The 20,414-nt window shown below is 50.0% G+C and overlaps 1 protein-coding gene across 1 annotated transcript in view; it reads left to right on the forward strand.

Moving 5' to 3' along the window:
* The first annotated feature begins 5,495 nt into the window (after positions 1-5,495).
* The window catches only part of LOC124691747 (peroxidase 3-like), a 26,045-nt gene continuing 11,126 nt past the window's right edge, over positions 5,496-20,414 (forward strand). The window contains exons 1-3 of the mRNA XM_047225021.1: positions 5,496-5,876; positions 5,960-6,151; positions 6,220-6,382. Of these exons, the coding sequence (XP_047080977.1) occupies positions 5,619-5,876; positions 5,960-6,151; positions 6,220-6,382 (613 nt within the window). The 5' untranslated portion in view covers positions 5,496-5,618. The remainder of the gene's footprint in view (positions 5,877-5,959; positions 6,152-6,219; positions 6,383-20,414) is intronic.

A 20,414-nucleotide genomic window follows, 5' to 3' on the forward strand; every position in this document is an offset into this window, starting at 1 on the left:
GAGAGCCACTCGTAGGGGAGCCCCGGTGGGCCCAGATGATAGGGCGGCGCGGCCAGGGCCTGGGCCGCGCCCCCCTACTGTGTCGTCGCCTCGTCAGCCCTCCGACTCCGCCTCTTCGCCTATTTAAGCCTCCTCGACCTAAAACCTCGGACGAAAAAGCCACGGTACGAGAAACCTTCCAGAGCCGCCGCCATCGCGAAGCCAAGATCTGGGGGGACAGGAGTCTCTGTTCCGGCACGCCGCCGGGACGGGGAAGTGCCCCCGGAAGGCTCCTCCATCAACACCACCACCATCTTCATCAACGCTGCTGTCTCCCATGAGGAGGGAGTAGTTCTCCATCGAGGCTCGGGGCTGTACCGGTAGCTATGTGGTTAATATCTCTCCTATGTACTTCAATACAATGATCTCATGAGCTGCCTTACATGATTGAGATTCATATGAGTTTTGCATCACTATTCATCTATGTGTTACTCTAGTGATGTTATTAAAGTACTCTATTCCTCCTCCATGGTGTAAAGGTGACAGTGTGTGCATCGTGTAGTACTTGGCGTAGGTTATGATTGTAATCTCTTGTAGATTATGAAGTTAATTATTGCTATGATAGTATTGATGTGATCTATTCCTCCTTCATAGTGTGATGGTGATAGTGTGCATGCTATGTTAGTACTTGGTGTAATTGCAATGATCTATCATGCACTCTAAGGTTATTTAAATATGAACATCGAATGTTGTGGAGCTTGTTAACTCCGGCATTGAGGTGCTCTTGTAGCCCTACGCAATTAGTGGTGTTCATCATCCAACAAGAGAGTGTAGAGTGGTTTTATTATGTGATCAATGTTGAGAGTGTCCACTAGTGAAAGTATGATCCCTAGGCCTTATTTCTAAGCATCGAAACTCTGTTTATTTACTGTTCTGTTGCATGTTTACTCGCTGCCATATTTTATTCAGATTGCTATTACCACTCATATACATCCATACTACTTGTATTTCACTATCTCTTCGCCGAACTAGTGCACCTATACATCTGACAAGTGTATTAGGTGTGTTGGGGACACAAGAGACTTCTTGTATCGTGATTGCAGGGTTGCTTGAGAGGGATATCTTTGACCTCTTCCTCCATGAGTTCGATAAACCTTGGGTGATCCACTTAAGGGAAACTTGCTGCTATTCTACAAACCTCTTCTCTTGGAGGCCCAACACTGTCTACAAGAATAGAAGCACCCGTAGACATCAACCACCCCTAGGGGCGATCCTAGGCCAGGCCGCGCTTAGGTGTGGTCTGGCCACCCTGCGCCTCTTCTTCGACCCCCTCTGGACTTCGTCTTCGTTACCGACAATTATTGACTTCGGCTTTTGTTTCGTTCAATTCTGAGAATATTTTCTGTACAACTTTTCTGAGATACAAAACCGCAGAAAATAGGGAACTGTCACTGTGGCATCTTGTTTATAGGTTAGTGCCGGAAAATGTATAAAAGTTCAACGAAGTATAAGTAAAAAATATATAAATTGGTGTAAAACAAGCATGAAGCATAAAAAATTATAGATACGTTTGCGACGTATCAGTGATCAATTCCCGTGGCTGGCCACCGGCGCCGGCGATCCAAATTCCCGTGGTCGGTCGGCGCGTGACGATCGATTTTCGCGCCAGTTGATCAATTCCCGTGGTTGGCCGCCGGCGCCGACGATCCAAATTCCTGTGGCCAGTCGGTGCGTGACGATCGATTTTCGCGCCAGTAATGACGACGACGACCGGCTTCCGCGCAGGAACGAACCTTTTAACTTCATGTCTCAGCTCGTGTCACCAACCGGGACTAAAGGGGTGCCAACAGGCGCAGCGGGCCGCAGAACCCTTTAGTCCCGGTTCGGAATACAAACCGGGATCAATGGTTCCTAACGAACCAGAACCAATGGGTGCCGTACGCTTGGGTGGATTCGGGGCGACGTGGCCATGTTTTTAGTCCCGGCCTAGGACACGGCCGGGACTAAAGGAGTCTGACGAAAGAACTGTTTTGTTTTCTACTAGTGATACTTGTATTTAAGTTTCAAATTTGGTATGCGCATACTTGTATATCTTGTCTACATGCCATGGTGCCATGTGTGCGCTAGGAGAAGCCACTACGAGGTAGGGTGTCGGTGGAAGTGCAAAAAACCATGAAAGTAGAAGAATCTAGTGAGGAAAATGTAGAGCCGAAGCTTTTACAAAGGATCGGAGGAAGCTTCAAACTAGGCATGAGCTTTCGGGCGAGGCAGGAAAGGATAGGTTCTTTCCTTGCATTTTCTTCCATCGTCCATGACCCCACACGCCGCACCCACACAACGTGGAGAGCAAAAGTTATCATGATGCGTCAATCATCACCATAGAAGTAATATATTTTACAGTAAAGCAAATGCTTCACTACAAGTCTACAAAATAATGCTGGGCATATTACCATGGAAGTAAAGTTTATGCATCAACCAAGACAGAGAAAAAGAAAGGGAGAAAGGGGAAAAAATCTCGGGATCACACACACGCTTCTAGTAGGGCTTCACTTCTTTTCCGCATATGAGTGATTGGCCGCCCGTGCCGTGCCCCGTGCGAATCTTGTACGTGACAGACACATGCTTAGGAGATTGGCCTGAAGACTAGCACGAGCCACCTTTCGGTGTGCTACCGCTGTGCACTACATGGTTCCCTTAGGGTACGTAATGCAAATTGAACAAGACGCCCCACATCGAACGATATGAATCTTGATGCATGTGGACGAGGACGGCGGTGCGTCTTTGGTTCGCGCCTGTGAGTGTAGCCATCACTACGTGCAAAGGCTTTTTTGTAATTTTGTTATTTTTTGGAGCTCTTTGTACTGTTATTGATTACTCAAAGATCGGTGGATTTTTTTTAAAGGTATTGGTATATTTGCTTATGCTAGTGTCCATGTGCATGGTTCCGGATTTGAGAAGATTAACCTTAGGTTTATTTTTGCAATTAATTTTTTTATTAATTCTTATTCGACCGTCGAGCCAATAGAAGTTCAAATCATGGATCTCTGTATATGAAAATGCACACAAAGCAAAGTTTTGCCTGGACAATATTGTAGGAGTTCTAGATCAGGGAAAAAGAAACCAAGTGGATGCTGGGTAAACACCTTCCCAACCAGTTGCTCCACGTCCATGATTATGTACTAGACTAGACTACTAGTTCAAGCAGTTCAAAGTTTCAAAAAACTAATGCTCTGCTCTCTCTCTACCAACTCATGGCGGTCGCCGGTTTCGGGTTCTGGATGGGACATCTGCAAAGCTGTGCATGTGTCCTTGGCCATTCTTGGTGACGATGATGTCCTCGACACCGTTTTACTTCCTGGAGGCATCACCAAAAAGTTCCTCCTTTCTCGTGTGGTTGGTTTCCGCTTCATTGCACAACTTGCGTGTCTCTCCGGTTGGGCAAGGTTTTCTTCACCAACTTTAGGCTCACCCTTTCACCTTCTTTGTGCTTGTCGCTACGATTATTGTCACCATGACTGCTTATACACGGTGAGTTTCCCGGTTTGGGCATCCACCTAGAAACCCACGGGTCGGCTTCACGCCACAAGCGATGCTGGTGATATCTTCTTCATGTCATGGGTTCAATGTGTCGTTGGAAGAGTGTCACGGTCGTTTTTTTGGTGTGCTGGTTGGGCTCGGGCGAGCTCTTCGAGGCCTTTACCGGTGCATATGATGGCAGCGCTCTTGGGCACCATTTACCTCCTTGAAGGCGTGTCCTTAAAGCACCCCTCCTTTGGAATCTCGAGTCACGGAGACAACTAAGCTCCTTCGATCATGGTTGTGCACTGTTTTTTGATGGGGATCGTTGATTTGGTCAGTTTCAGCGCCACGCCCTTCCAATAGTGGTCTACGCCTTCGTCACGGGATCAAGCTATTTGCCTAGTAGTTAGGGCTGCAGAAGCAGGTCCCACATAATCCCACAAATGATGGTAATTAGCAAAAATTACACTACAGGAAACCAAGTCTGTCCCGCATAACACGCCGCTTGCAACCCTGCTAGTAGTCCTAGTTAGCACGTTACTCAGATTGTTGGTGCAGATGATTGTACTAAGTGCTTACAAAAAAGATATATAATCCTCATGATGGTGCCGAATGTAGCATCCTTCTCTTGCGGATGCCATGTCATGTGCTTGGTGGGCGATGCGCTATGCCGCGGAAACTTAATCTTCCTCCGTCAAGATCTGGTGTCTTGGGGCACGCATAGATCCTGACTGGAATGGGGAGGCATGGACATGCCGGCATGTTGATCCAGTAGTAGTACCTGTCGTGATCCGTGCGGGTGGTGTGTCGACGATGAGCTTGATGTAGCCATGTAGGTGTGTTCTTGGGTCTTGGTCAACTCGTCTCCTTGGGCCGACGACACTTGATGGTGTGTTGCCAGCGGTATCTGGCTCTGGTCTCTCTCTACGGACTCATGGCGGTGGCCGGTTTTGGGTTCTGGATGGGACATCGGCAAAAGCCGTCCACGGCCTTGGCCATTGCTGGTGATGATGACATCCTCGACACCTTTTTACTTCCTTGAGGCATCCCCCAAAAGTTCCTCCTTTCTCATGTGGATGGTTTCCGCTTCATTGCACAACTTGCGTGCCTCTCCGGTTGGGCAAGGTTTTCTTCACCAATTTTAGGCTCACCCTTTCACCTTCTTTGAGCTTGTCGCTGTCATTATTGTCACCGTGACTGCTTATACACGGTGAGTTTCCCGATTTGGGCGTTCACCTAGAAACCCAGGTGCCGAGTTCATGCCACGAGCGATGTTGGTGATATCTTCTTCACGTCATGGGTTCAACGTGTCGTTGGAAGAGTGTCACGGTCGTTTTTTTGGTGTGCTGGTTGGGCTCGAGCGAGCTCTTCAATGCCTTCACCGGTGCATATGACAGCAACACTCTTGGGCACCGTTCCCCTCCTTCACGGGGGTCGTTTATTTGGTCAGTTTCAGCGCCACACCCTTTCAATAGTGGTCTACGCCTTCGTTCACGGGATCAAGCTATCTATCCGTATAATCCCGCAAATCATGGTAATTAACACAAATTGCACTACACAAAACCAAGTCCGTCCCACCTAGCACGCCGCTTGCAACCCTAGTAGTCCTAGTTAGCGTAGGTTGTTTCTCTTTCTCTTTGTATCAGACGTTGTACCCATCATGATCGTTTAGGGCTTTATTAATTTAAAACCGGATTCTTTCAGAGGCTTCTGTTAAAAAACAATGCTTTGTGACTTGTGAGTGTGCGCGCTTCAGCGAGTTGGCTGTATCGCGGAATATATATGGAGGCAAGGCATAAATGTAACAGTTGCAGCACGCACGCTTTGATGTGTTGCGAACTTGCGATGTACAGTGCCACCACGCCTGGCCTCACGCCACTGGTGTTAGCCCCAAGTAAGCTCGGGACCTACACAACGATACCCACGGGTAGTGCACTACCTCCACTGCCATGATGCGTATATAACACATGCGAGTCTTCACTCTTCAGCATCGATCGGCGATACTTACCTTGCTGCAAGTACCAGACACGTACTGCACTTCTGTTGCCACATATCACTTCAGAAGTTCAGACAATCCATCGGAGGAGTGGCAGCGAAAACAGAGTGGTAATTAGTGCACCATGGCCGCCGCCGCCGTGCCATTGCCCGCAGTGATGGTGGTCCTTGTCGGAGCGGCGGTCATGCTCGTCGGTGCCGGCGCAGGCGCGGCCCGCGTGCGCGGCGGCCAACAACAGCAGCGGCTGAGGATGGGGTTCTACGACAAGAGCTGCCCCGCGGCGGAGCGGATCGTCGGCGACTACGTCCGGCAGCACGCCCGCCGCGTGCCCACCGTCGCCCCCGCGCTGCTCCGGACGCACTACCACGACTGCTTCGTCAGGGTACGTAAATGCATGAGTATTCTATACGTGTGCGACAAATCATAGGGCGTGAGTGTCATACTCATACTGACATGTACATGCAGGGCTGCGACGGGTCCATCCTGCTCAACTCGACCAGCGCCGGCGCGGCGGAGAAGGACGCGCCGCCGAACCTGACGCTGCGTGGGTTCGACCTGATCGACCGCGTCAAGGCCCTCGTGGAGGAGGCGTGCCCCGGCGTCGTCTCCTGCGCCGACGTCCTCGCGCTCGCCGCCAGGGACGCCGTCACCGCCATCGTATGTAGCCTCCGCGCTCAGCTCTCTCCATCATCTGAAACTAGTATTGACGTGCATGTGCGGTGCAGGGCGGGCCGTCGTGGCGCGTGCCGACGGGGAGGAGGGACGGCACGGTGTCGAGCATGCAGGAGGCGCTCCGGGAGCTGCCCTCGCCGGCGATGAACTTCCCGCAGCTCGCCTCCCTGTTCGCTCGCAAGGGCCTCGGCGTGCGCGACCTTGTCTGGCTTTCAGGTTCGTGATACACGCAACGCACATACCAGCTTAGTAACCAGATGCCAATTACACTAATGGAGCTCGCACGTAGGTCTGATTTAATGTCCGATCATAGACTAAAACGTGTGCCACCGACACGACGAAAGGCCGTCCCTTATCAGCCATTCTTTGTGTGTCGAGAGCGACATAGAAAAGAATGAACACGAAGAATCGTTGCTTTATCTCTGTCCCTCTTAATCCAGATAGGCAGATTCCCGCAGTTTCTGAACACTGCGACGTCGAATCAAACACCTTTTTCAGACTTCAGTAGAAATGTTACAAATACTTAGCACTGTTATTCGAGCTTAATAAATACTTCATCGCGGTTTGTTACTTTGCTTGAAATGCTGCTCCCAACTTTTCTTGGTTCCTTCAAACCTTTTGCTCCCAAGATTTCTTGTTTGGTTGCCTCCGGTGTTGATAATTTTGTAATCCCCTGGCTGGATCCTGCCCAATCATATCGCTTGCTTCCTCTAATTTTGGAAGCCATTTCACGGTCCTCCTTGCCACTTTGCTATCAGGTACTGATAATCAGAGTCACTGATGCGTGCCTATGAACGGCAACTATTTCTGACCATGCCAAGCTCACTACTTACATGTCTACTCCATTTCTATTATCCATCAAGTCCAAACACATAGCATTTGCTTTATATCCTGTCTCCTCTTCCATACGCCAGCATTTAGCGCCAACTTTTGAAATAAGCTTTGCCTAAGCTGTATTGTGTGTTCTCCCAATACCATCCAGACTGAGATCTCTAGCTGAGAATCCAACAGCCCTTCTTCGCTACTAAACCCACCAAAATGAATCATCACGAATAATGTTATATATAATCTGCAGTACAGAATTTATAACAGACCTGAAACATACAAGTTTTGACTATGTGTTCTGACTTGAGCTTGATGTGCAGGTGCTCACACCATCGGCATCGCCCACTGCTCTTCCTTCGCCAACCGCCTCTATGGATATGCCGGCGCAGCCAATGGCACCGCCCCGCCCCTCGATGCGGCCTACGCCGCCAACCTGCGGCAGCGCAAGTGCAGGATGGGAGGCCATGACACCACGGTGGAGATGGACCCCGGCAGCTTCCTCACGTTCGACCTCGGCTACTACCATGCGGTGCTCAAGCACAGGGCCCTGCTCCAGTCCGACGCAGCTCTGGTCACTGACGCGGCAGCGCGGGCCGACATCGCTGGTGTTGTGTCCAGCCCCCAGGAGGTGTTCTTCCAGGTGTTCGGGCGGTCGATGACGAGGCTAGGGGCAGTGCAGGTCATGACCGGCTCCGAGGGGGGATCAGGAAGAGCTGCTCCGTTGTGAACAGTTAGATCGAACTGATATGCGGATACAGCTAGATCAAACTGATATGCGGATATGCACGGTATTTTGTTCAGTGGGTGCTGTGATTTGTAACTGGTTTATTTCTGATCAAAATTTTGTTGCAACTGGTGGTAAAACAACTGAATCTGCATTAATTGTGTGAAGAGAAGATATGCCACAAATACAAGAGTTGTATAAGATTGAAGCTGTAGCAAGCTAGAAAATATGTATATAACAGGGACGACGGCACATACATAACTGAAAGAGTATAATTACAACTAACAAAATTCAGAGAGTAAACACCTATTACAAGCCTCTAGGAAACTGTATCATCAAAAGTTCAGAACAAATATAGGCCACTTTTGCTCACATTCGAACAGATCATTACAACTTATTTGGGAACTAAAACAAAGAGCATGATCTGGACAATATATGTACGCTTCCGGAAACACTCAGACGCCAAGTGTGAAGCAGAAGGTCGTACTGTCAGGTACTCTTCATCTTCTGCATCAACTTCTGGTGCAGAGCATCAATGCAACTGAAGAAAGCAACCCTCCAGATCTTCCAGAAAAACAATGCTCCAAACCATACCCAGAAACCAAAGACAACTCCTGCAATCAGCGAGTAGTACAGCCACAGGTCCTTGTTATGTTCCTTTGCTCCATCCAATGGTGTTGCAATACTCGAATTGTTTGTACACACTACGGGAAAAATTGCCGCTACCGTGCAGGCAATCATTGCCGTGAGCCGCTGCACGGCAAAGAAATCTTTGCCGTGCGGGGCAAGCAGGACGCACGGCAAAGACGTACCGCACGGCAACGATTTCTAGCAGCGCACGGCAACGAACAGCCGCACGGCATACTCTTCAGTGGCGCACGGCAAAGAAGCTTTGCACGGCAAAGCCTAAGAAGCACGCACGGTAAAGAAAAGCATCACGGCAAAGATCCTGCACACCGCACGGCAAAGTAAAGATGCACGGCAAAAGGGTCTGGACGTTGCCGTGGCGCACCCTTTGCCGTGCGGCAAGACAAATTGCACGGGAAAGGGGCCTTTGCCGTGCGACTCCTTCTTTGCCGTGCGCCATACTTCATTTTATTGGTTTTTTCTTTCTATTTTATTTCATCTCATACTTATATTTTTTTTAATTAGTTTCACTTTTTGATGAATATTTATTAGTGTTAATTAAGACAATGTGCACTACAAAATTACTCTCCATGTTCATCCCCCACATATATCAGGTTTCAGAGCAATTAATACGCGCTTCGGAAAATCTGCTAAGTGTTATCGCCCAAATGTGAGGAAGGTCACACCGGGGAGCTACTTTTGCACAATTACACCTTGCATCACACTTTGACACATAGCATAGGCCCACATGCAAGATTTGGTGGGGTTTCGGTGTTCCGGCGGTCGTTCTCCCCCTCCCCCCCCCAAAACAGTGGAACGCGTGCCCCGGCGGTCTACCCCCCTAGATTTCTCCGCGCGAGGGTGCACCAATGTACATTTTCATTCTTTTAGGTTTGTTTAGGACATATACACATGGAGAACCAAGATTGGGACCCTTACGCACATACACCCGCATCTCGAGCCATTATCACACGATCGAGGGTGTGCCTGATCTACTAGTTAGGGTTCGGCGTAGGGTTAAGGCTATGGTCTAGGGTTTAGGGGAGCTACTTTTGCACCATTAGACCTTGCACCACACTTTGACACATATCATAGGTCCACATGCAAGGTTTGGTGGGGTTTCGGTGCTCCGGCGGTCGTTCTCCCCCTCCTCCCCCCAAAACAGCAGAACGTGTGCCCCGTCGGGTCTACCCCCCAAGATTTCCCAGCGCGAGGGTGCACCAATGTAACTTTTCATTCTTTTAGGTTTGTTTAGGACATATACACATGGAGAACCAAGATTGGGACCCTTTGGCACATATACCCGCAGCCTAGAGCCATTATGACACGATCGAGGGTGTGCCCGATCTACTGGTTAGGGTTTGGTGTAGGGTTAGGGCTAGGGTTTAGGGGCTAGGGCTAGGGTTTAGGTTAAAGGTAAGTATTTATGGTTAGGTATAGGTTTAGGGTTTAGGGTTAGGGTTAGGGTTTATGATGCATGGTTCTGCAGCTCCGGCGTCGTGGTTTAGGGATTTAGAGGGGTTAGGGCTCGAAGCCTCCCCAGTTTAGGGTTTAGGGTTTAGGGGAGCTACTTTTGCACCATTAGACCTTGCACCACACTTTGACACATATCATAGGTCCACATGCAAGATTTGGTGGGGTTCCGGTGCTCCGGCGGTCGTTCTCCCCCTCCTCCCCCCAAAACAACGGAACGTGTGCCCCGCGGGTCTACCCCCTAGATTTCTCCGCGAGGGTGCAGCAATGTAAATTTTCATTCTTTTAGGTTTGTTTAGTACATATACACATGGAGAACCAAGATTGGGACCCTTTGGCACATATACCCGCAGCTAGAGCCATTATCACACGATCGAGGGTGTGCCTGATCTACTGGTTAGGGTTAGGTGTAGGGTTAGGGCTAGGGTTTAGGGGCTAGGGCTAGGGTTTAGGTTAAAGGTAAGTATTTATGGTTAGGTATAGGTTTAGGGTTTAGGGTTAGGGTTAGGGTTTATGATGCATGGTTCTGCAGCTCCGGCGTCGTGGTTTAGGGATTTAGAGGGGTTTAGGGCTCGAAGCCTCCCAGCTTTAGGGTTTAGGATTTAGGGGAGCTACTTTTGCACCATTAGACCTTGCATCACACTTTGACACATATCATAGGTCCACATGCAAGATTTTGTGGGGTTCCGGTGCTCCGGCGGTCGTTATCCCCCTCCTCCCCCCAAACAACGGAACGTGTGCCCCGCGGGTCTACCCCCTAGATTTCTCGCGCGAGGGTGCACCAATGTACATTTTCATTCTTTTAGGTTTGTTTAGTACATATACACATGGAGAACCAAGATTGGGACCCTTTGGCACATATACCCGCAGCTAGAGCCATTATCACACGATCGAGGGTGTGCCTGATCTACTGGTTAGGGTTAGGTGTAGGGTTAGGGCTAGGGTTTAGGGGCTAGGGCTAGGGTTTAGGTTAATGGTAAATATTTATGGTTAGGTATATGTTTAGGGTTTAGGGTTAGGGTTAGGGTTTATGATGCATGGTTCACGTAGCTCGGCGTCGTGGTTTAGGGATTTAGAGGGGTTTAGGGCTCGAAGCCTCCCCAATTTAGGGTTTAGGGTTTAGGGGAGCTACTTTTGCACCATTAGACCTTGCACCACACTTTGACACATATCATAGGTCCACATGCAAGATTTGGTGGGGTTCCGGTGCTCCGGCGGTCGTTATCCCCCTCCTCCCCCCAAAACAACGGAACGTGTGCCCCGGCGGGTCTACCCCCTAGATTTCTCCGCGCGAGGGTGAACCAATGTAAGTTTTCATTCTTTTAGGTTTTTTAGTACATATACACATGGAGAACCAAGATTGGGACCCTTTGGCACATATACCCGCAGCTAGAGCCATTATCACACGATCGAGGTGTGCACGATCTATCGGTTAGGGTTAGGTGTAGGGTTAGGGCTAGGGTTTAGGGGCTAGGGCTAGGGTTTAGGTTAAAGGTAAGTATTTATGGTTAGGTATAGGTTTAGGGTTTAGGGTTAGGGTTTATGATGCATGGTTCTGCAGCTCCGGCGTCGTGGTTTAGGGATTTAGAGGGGTTTAGGGCTTGAAGCCTCCCCAGTTTAGGGTTTAGGGGAGCTACTTTTGCACCATTATACCTTGCACCACACTTTGACACATATCATAGGTCCACATGCAAGATTTGGTGGGGTTCCGGTGCTCCAGCGGTCGTTATCCCCCTCCTCCCCCCAAAACAACGGAACGTGTGCCCCGGCGGGTCTACCCCCCTAGATTTCTCCGCGCGAGGGTCCACCAATGTAACTTTTCATTCTTTTAGGTTTGTTTAGTACATATACACATGGAGAACCAAGATTGGGACCCTTTGGCACATATACCCGCAGCCTAGAGCCATTATCACACGATCGAGGGTGTGCCTGATCTACTGGTTAGGGTTAGGTGTAGGGTTAGGGCTAGGGTTTAGGGGCTAGGGCTAGGGTTTAGGTTAAGGTAAGTATTTATGGTTAGGTATAGGTTTAGGGTTTAGGGTTAGGGTTAGGGTTTATGATGCATGGTTCTCGCAGCTCCGTGTCGTGGTTTAGGGATTTAGAGGGGTTTAGGGCTCGAAGCCTCCCCGGCTTAGGGTTTAGGGTTTAGGGGAGCTACTTTTGCACCATTAGACCTTGCACCACACTTTAACACATATCATAGGTCCACATGCAAGATTTGGTGGGGTTCCGGTGCTCGGCGGTCGTTATCCCCTCCCCCAAAACAACGGAACGTGTGCCCCGCGGGTCTACCCCCTAGATTTCTCGCGCGAGGGTGCACCAATGTACATTTTCATTCTTTTAGGTTTGTTTAGTACATATACACATGGAGAACCAAGATTGGGACCCTTTGGCACATATACCCGCAGCTAGAGCCATTATCACACGATCGAGGGTGTGCTCGATCTCCTGGTTAGGGTTAGGTGTAGGGTTAGGGCTAGGGTTTAGGGGCTAGGGCTAGGGTTTAGGTTAAAGGTAAGTATTTATGGTTAGGTATAGGTTTAGGGTTTAGGGTTAGGGTTAGGGTTTATGATGCATGGTTCTGCAGCTCCGGCGTCGTGGTTTAGGGATTTAGAGGGGTTTAGGGCTCGAAGCCTCCCCAGTTTAGGGTTTAGGGTTTAGGGGAGCTACTTTTGCACCATTAGACCTTGCACCACACTTTGACACATATAATAGGTCCACATGCAAGATTTGGTGGGGTTCCGGTGCTCGAGCGGTCGTTATCCCCCTCCTCCCCAAAACAACGGAACGTGTGCTCCGGCGGGTCTACCCCCTAGATTTCTCCGCGCGAGGGTGCACCAATGTAACTTTTCATTCTTTTAGGTTTGTTTAGTACATATACACATGGAGAACCAAGATTGGGACCCTTTGGCACATATACCCGCAGACTAGAGCCATTATCACACGATCGAGGGTGTGCCCGATCTCTCGGTTAGGGTTAGGTGTAGGGTTAGGGCTAGGGTTTAGGGGCAAGGGCTAGGGTTTAGGTTAAAGGTAAGTATTTATGGTTAGGTATAGGTTTAGGGTTTAGGGTTAGGGTTAGGGTTTATGATGCATGGTTCTGCGAGCTCCGCGTCGTGGTTTAGGGATTTAGAGGGGTTTAGGGTTCGAAGCCTCCCCAGTTTAGGGTTTAGGGTTTAGGGGAGCTACTTTTGCACCATTAGACCTTGCACCACACTTGACACATATCATAGGTCCACATGCAAGATTTGGTGGGGTTCCGGTGCTCCGGCGGTCGTTATCCCCCTCCTCCCCCCAAAACAACGGAACGTGTGCCCCGGCGGGTCTACCCCCTAGATTTCTCCGCGCTAGGGTGCACCAATGTAACTTTTCATTCTTTTAGGTTTGTTTAGTACATTTACACATGGAGAACCAAGATTGGGACCCTTTGGCACATATACCCGCGACTAGAGCCATTATCACACGATCGAGGGTGTGCTCGATCTCATCAGTTAGGGTTAGGTGTAGGGTTAGGGCTAGGGTTTAGGGGCTAGGGCTAGGGTTTAGGTTAAAGGTAACTATTTATGGTTAGGTATAGGTTTAGGGTTTAGGGTTAGGGTTAGGGTTTATGATGCATGGTTCTGCAGCTCCAACGTCGTGGTTTAGGGATTTAGAGGGGTTTAGGGCTCGAAGCCTCCCCGAGTTTAGGGTTTAGGGTTTAGGGGAGCTACTTTTGCACCATTAGACCTTGCACCACACTTTGACACATATCATAGGTCCACATGCAAGATTTGGTGGGGTTCCGGTGCTCCGGCGGTCGTTATCCCCCTCCTCCCTCCAAAACAACGGAACGTGTGCCCCGGCGGGTCTACCCCCCTAGATTTCTCCGCGCGAGGGTGCACCAATGTAACTTTTCATTTGTTTAGGTTTGTTTAGTACATATATACAAGGAGAACCAAGATTGGGACCCTTTGGTACATGGTAGCCTCCGGCGGTTGTTCTCCCCCTCCTCCCCTCAAAACAGTGGTATGTGTGTGTACCGGCAGTTAGGGTTAGGATTTAGGAGATCGAGTTTGCACCCCTATATTTTTAATAAAACATGATAAGAACTTTTTAAATGAAAGTACTCATGTTGGAAAAACAGGTTTAATTTAATCTGAAATAAAATTAAATGTTCATATATGACAAAATGGTAAAATTTAAATAAAAAAACGTTGCCATGCGCACACGCACGGCAAAGGTGCAAAACGCACGGCAAAGAGTTTTTGCCGCACGGCAAAGACCGTGGCGCACGGCAAAGAACTTTTGCCGCACGGCAAAGGTGGCCGCACGGCAAAGGCTCGCGGGTCAACCTAAATCTAACACGCGCGTTCCGACCAGATCGAATCAGAGACGCGCGTTGTCCCCCTCCTCAGTACCCCGCGCCGCCGCCACCCTCCACCACACACGCCGCGGCCTCCACCACACACGCCGCGGCCTCCACCCACGCCGGCCCGCGCCGCCGCCACCACCCACGCCGGCCCGCGCCGCCGCCACCACCCACGCCGGCCCGCGCCGCCGCCACCACCCACGTCGGCCCGCGCCGCCTCCCCTGCCACCGCGCACGAATTCGCCGCTGGCGCGGCCCCACTTCGGGTCCTGCTGCTCGCGCCGCTGCTGCTGCCCGTGGCCGGCCGCCCTTTTCTCCTCCCATGCGAGCAGCTCCGGCGGCCACCACGCCCGCGCCGCTGCTGCTGCCCGTGCCATTGCCGCCGCGCGCCCGAGCTCGGTAGCTTGGGGCTGCCGCGCGCCCCTGGTCCCTGCTGCCTCGTCGAGCCGCCACCACCACCTCTGGTCCCTGCTGCTGCCCCTGGCCGTGCTGCTCGCCCCCGGCCACCACCACCCGCCACCACCCACCTCAGCTCCGGCCGCCATCACCTATAGGTAAGATATTACTAGTGTAGATTGTAATGTAGGATTTAGTGTTGATTTTATTGTGTAGTATAGGATTTAGTTAAGTTAATGTAGTGTAAATCAGAAATAGGATTTTAGTATGAACGAAATGTTGAGAAGATGGACATGCGGTGGCGAGTGGGAGGCGCCGGCCGTGGAGTGCGGGTGTGGCTAGTTGAAGGGGAACTAGGCACATGCGGGGAGATCGGGCACAGTGAGGTTTTGTGAGTACCGGTTCGTGGATTCCAACGAATACGGAGGTCACGACCTCCGAATGGTCTAATGAAGAAAAGACCTCGGGCGGGTGCGGGCTGGAATTGTAGCGCGTTTCCAGACCCTTATGGCAAAAATAAGATAATGTGCCGGAAGGAAATTCTTTATGGTGAAATAATATTGTTATACCACTATTGTAAAAAATTCTTGTTCACTTGCATGACTATTTTATTTTTTCGTTATGCAGGCGATGCTTCAAGGTGGACACGAGGGGCGGCGTCGCGGGGGTGATTGACGGGGCGTTTAGGATCTTCTTCGACGATTCTCTCAGAGGGTCGTTGGTCTTCTTCGCCGGCTGTCGGTCACGCTTCGAGGGTGAGAATCCGTTCGCCTCTCTTGTACCTAGGTTTTTCTTTATGTCTAGATCACCAAGTCTCGTCGCGATACCTAGGCGTCTCTTCCCGACCGTAAGGGTTACGCGGATAAATATGCATTAGTGGTCTCGCATATTATGAACCGTAACTCTTACGGCATTTATCGGGACAGCCGGCGGATGCGTAGTTGGGTACGTTCTCCGTGCTCTACCCCGATCCGAGACAGGATTTCGGTAGCGCCTCCCCTTGTTCTCCGGATGCACACCCCTCTCGGCTTTTTGCCGAGACGTGTATCGGGAGAGCAGCGGGAGGTGCTGCCGAAATTCTCGTCTCGGATCGGGGTAGAGCTGGGAGAACGTACTCAATCTACGGATCCGGCGGCTGCTAGGAGCCCACCTAGTAGAGTTTCGAGGTTGATGCACGCGTTAAATAAATAAATATATGATGCATTTATTTCCTATTTGATATATAAATGCTATGTTCGTCCTGTTTTGTTGCTGATTAGAGGATGGATAATCGTGGTCTGGATGTACGATGGCAGAATCGATCGGTGGAACTATACTCGATGAATGGGGAGAAAAGACCAGAGCGGTTTGTGGATAGGGCGTTTGCCATCCCTAGCAGGACCTATAAGTGTTTGGTGCCCTTGTAGTAAGTGCGCTAACCGAAAGGCACAGGACAAGGAAACTATGAGTATGCACCTGATCAAGTTTGGGTTCACACCGTCCTACAGGATTTGGACTTACCATGGAGAAAAGGCAAAGAAACGTGCTAGGAAGGAGGTGTGGCAGATTCAACCTAGGGGGAATATGACACTGGTTTTGATAGGTGCTTAGAAAACTTGGCTAATGGTAATGTGCCTGAAAGCCCTCATGTAGAGGTGGAGACACCTCAGGATGCGGAGACAAGTGAGGACCCGGAGGAAAACACAAAGGAGTATTATGAGGCTCTGTTTGCTTCGCAGAAACCCCTACATGAAAATACAGAGGTTACCCAACTAGATGTCATCGCTCGCCTTATGGCCTTGAAGTGCCATAGGAACTTGTGCAGAGATGGGTTCGATGAACTTCTGGTCATCGTAGGCAGCCTTCTGCCGAAAGGGCACCTCTTGCCGCGAAACTTCTACTATTCGACCAAATTGCTCAGTGACCTTAAGATGTCATCTCAGCAGATACATGCTTGTCCAAAGGGATGCATGCTATTCAGAGAGGAGCACGCTGACACAAATTATTGTATCAAATGCAATTCCTCTACGTACTTTGAGGTAGACCGCAATGGTGATGGTCAGAAGAGGCAGACCACGGTTGCCAAGAATATCCTCCGCTATCTTCCAGTTCTACCGAGGATCCAGCGGCTCTTCATGACCGAGGATACCGCCCAGCAGATGAGGTGGGCCGTGGAAGGAAACAGATACACCGACAAGATGATACATCCGTCGGATGGTACTGCATGGAAGAACTTTGTCAAGAAATTTCCATCGAACGCTGGTGACCCGAGGAGCGTAGCAGGTTGCGATATCAACCGATGGGTTCAATCCATATGGTATGTCGGCTGCAGTATACGGTTGTTGGCCGGTGTTTGTTATTCCCATGAACCTCCCCACGGCGTCGCGCATGAGATCGGTGAACATGTTTGTGTCGATGATAATCCCGAGGCCCAAATACCCGGGCAAGAACATGAATGTGTACCGGAACCGCCGGTGGATGACTTGGTTCGTGGCCGGGAAGGTCGCGGGATCCGAACATATGACGCATCAAAGAAGGAGTACTTCGATATGTATGTGTGGTACCACACGTCCCCGCATGACCTGCCAAGCACGTGCTTTGTTCTGCGGGTGGTGTACACATGGGAAGTGGCCTTGCCCACGGTGCGAGCAGGCCGTGACTTTCTTCCGGCTAAACAAGGGAGGCAAGTATTCATGCTTTGATGAAGCTCGACGAGTTCCTTGAGCGGAGGCATGCATACGGGAGTGATGTAAAGAGTTTCAAGAAAGGCCGTGTTGTCCGTGGCCCGAAGCCAATTCCGAAGACCGGAACGGAAATCAAGGCCGAGTTAGATGCTCTTAAGCCTAGCCCCGATGGGAATGGTTTCTTGGGATATGGGGAGACACACCAATGGACTCACAAGCCGTGCTTATGGAAGCTCCCTTACTTTGAGTTTCTCGAGCTCCCGCATAACATTGATGTAATGCACACCGAGAAGAATATCAGTGAATCCATTTGGAGCACGATTGTGGACACCGAGAAGACGAAGGATAACATAAAGGCTCGAATTGATCAAGAAATGTGGTGCGATAGGCCGGAGTTGAACATGCAGCCACCTCATGGTGCCAAAAAACTTGGACTAAGCCACACGCTCCGTTCCGCCTCACAAAGGCCCAAAAAGGAAGGTCTTCCAATGGATGAAGGACTCCTTGTTTTTCCTTGATGGGTTCGCAGCCAACTGGATGAGGGGTCTCGAACATTGAAACGTTGCGAGTACAAGGGCTGAAGAGTCATGACTACCACATATGGCTTGAGCGGATAATGCCGGTGATGATTCGAGGCTATGTCCCCGAGAAGACTTGGCGAGTGCTAGCGAGGTTGAGTTTTTCTTCCGCCGGATTTGTGCTAGGGAGTTAGACACTAAAGTGATTGAGAAGCTGGATGAAGAGGCACCCGTGTTGCTTTGCGATCTAGAGAAGATCTTTCCTCCGGGGTTCTTTAATCCGATGCAACATATGATCCTGCACCTCGCGGAGGAATGCTTAAAGGGGGCCGAATTGGGGCCGTTGGCGGTTTGGTCCCGAGAGAGAAACACAAAAGCTTCGTCAAATGACTGGCAATAAATGCAAGATCGAAGCATCCATAGCCGAGGCAGTCCTGAACGTGGAGGTGGCAAACTTCACCACTAAGCACTATGATCCCAACATTCCCACAAAGCACAACCCGGTCCTCCGTTACAATGCCGCCAACAATGAAGAAGTACCCAAGCTTAGCATCTTCGTGGGGCTTGGTGGCAAGTCAAGTGGCTCGAAGCCGTACGAACGGACCGACAGGAGCGGACCTTGATCCACTCGTATGTCTTGAACACCATGGTCGAAGTGAAGCCGTACATCGAGTAAGTGCGAACCATTTAGTTATTCGCAAACATTCACTCGTATTTGCGTGGCTAACTCTTCCTCTTTTCATCGGTATAGGCAATTCAAGGCTATACATTGGAAGAATACCCACAGGGAGCCTACCCCGGAAGAATCCAAGCAAATTTTCGATAAGGGCGGCGGTTTCGGTTTCAGTAGCTGGTTCTGTAATTTGGTACTTTTCTATCCAAATTAGCTAGCACTTTCGACATTTATCGGTAATTTCTCGTTCTAAACTTCTCGTGCTAAAATTGTAGGCAAGAACTGACAAAGAGATGAAGTCAGAGCTAAGAAAAATTGCTAGGGGCTTTGACCATTCCCTCGAAGCGTTCAACTCCTATGACGTGAACGGGTATCGCTTCCAGACCCATAAATACACAACAAGCCGGCCCAACGCGAAGACAATAAATAGCGGGGTGGTATGTCTAAAGTGATTGAGAAGCTGGATGAAGAGGCACCCGTGTTGCTTTGCGATCTAGAGAAGATCTTTCCTCCAGGGTTCTTTAATCCGATGCAACATATGATCCTGCACCTCGCGGAGGAATGCTTAAAGGGGGGGCCGAATTGGGGCCGTTGGCAGTTTGGTCCCGAGAGAGAAACACAAAAGCTTCGTCAAATGACTGGCAATAAATGCAAGATCGAAGCATCCATAGCCGAGGCAGTCCTGAACGTGGAGGTGGCAAACTTCACCACTAAGCACTATGATCCCAACATTCCCACAAAGCACAACCCGGTCCTCCGTTACAATGCCGCCAACAATGAAGAAGTACCCAAGCTTAGCATCTTCGTGGGGCTTGGTGGCAAGTCAAGTGGCTCGAAGCCGTACAGAACGGACCGACAGGAGCGGACCTTGATCCACTCGTATGTCTTGAACACCATGGTCGAAGTGAAGCCGTACATCGAGTAAGTGCGAACCATTTAGTTATTCGCAAACATTCACTCGTATTTGCGTGGCTAACTCTTCCTCTTTTCATCGGTATAGGCAATTCAAGGCTATACATTGGAAGAATACCCACAGGGAGCCTACCCCGGAAGAATCCAAGCAAATTTTCGATAAGGGCGGCGGTTTCGGTTTCAGTAGCTGGTTCTGTAATTTGGTACTTTTCTATCCAAATTAGCTAGCACTTTCGACATTTATCGGTAATTTCTCGTTCTAAACTTCTCGTGCTAAAATTGTAGGCAAGAACTGACAAAGAGATGAAGTCATAGCTAAGAAAAATTGCTAGGGGCTTTGACCATTCCCTCGAAGCGTTCAACTCCTATGACGTGAACGGGTATCGCTTCCAGACCCATAAATACACAACAAGCCGGCCCAACGCGAAGACAATAAATAGCGGGGTGGTATGTCAAGGTGACGATGGGCTCCATTACTATGGAAGAGTCGAGGATATATACGAGCTGAATTACGGGTTTCAGAAAGGGCTAAATCCCGTCGTCTTCAAATGTCATTGGTTTGACCCACGTCGGGTGAGACGGGATCCTGAAATTAGGTTGGTCGAAGTTGAAAGGAACTCTGTTTATAAGGGAGAGGATGTGTACATCTTGGCTACCCGGGCCTTTCAAGTATTCTATCTCCCGTACGCGTGAGAAACCCGACAAAACGTCTACATGGATGGGATGTTGTGATGACGGTGCCTTCACGCAATAGGCCGCCCCCGCCAAACAAGGACGATTACCGCCGCGTAGACCCCTCAGCAAATAGTGTCGAGTTCTATCAGGAAGAAGGGCTCCCCGGGCATTTCACAATAGCCGTGCCGACTATCGATGACATGGTCGTAGACGATGAACAAGAAGATGCGGGCATGGATGGGGACAATGCAGAAGATGCAGCAAATAGTGTCGAGTTCTATCGGGGAAGAAGGGCTCCCAGGGCATTTCACAATAAGCGTCTTAGACATCGATGACATGGTGGTAAACCCAGTAAAGACAAGAAGATGCGAGCATAGGATGGGAACAATACAGAAGATGAAGCGAGGATGTTTG

This window comes from Lolium rigidum, chromosome 2 (genome assembly GCF_022539505.1).
Source record: "Lolium rigidum isolate FL_2022 chromosome 2, APGP_CSIRO_Lrig_0.1, whole genome shotgun sequence".
NCBI lineage: Eukaryota > Viridiplantae > Streptophyta > Magnoliopsida > Poales > Poaceae > Lolium > Lolium rigidum.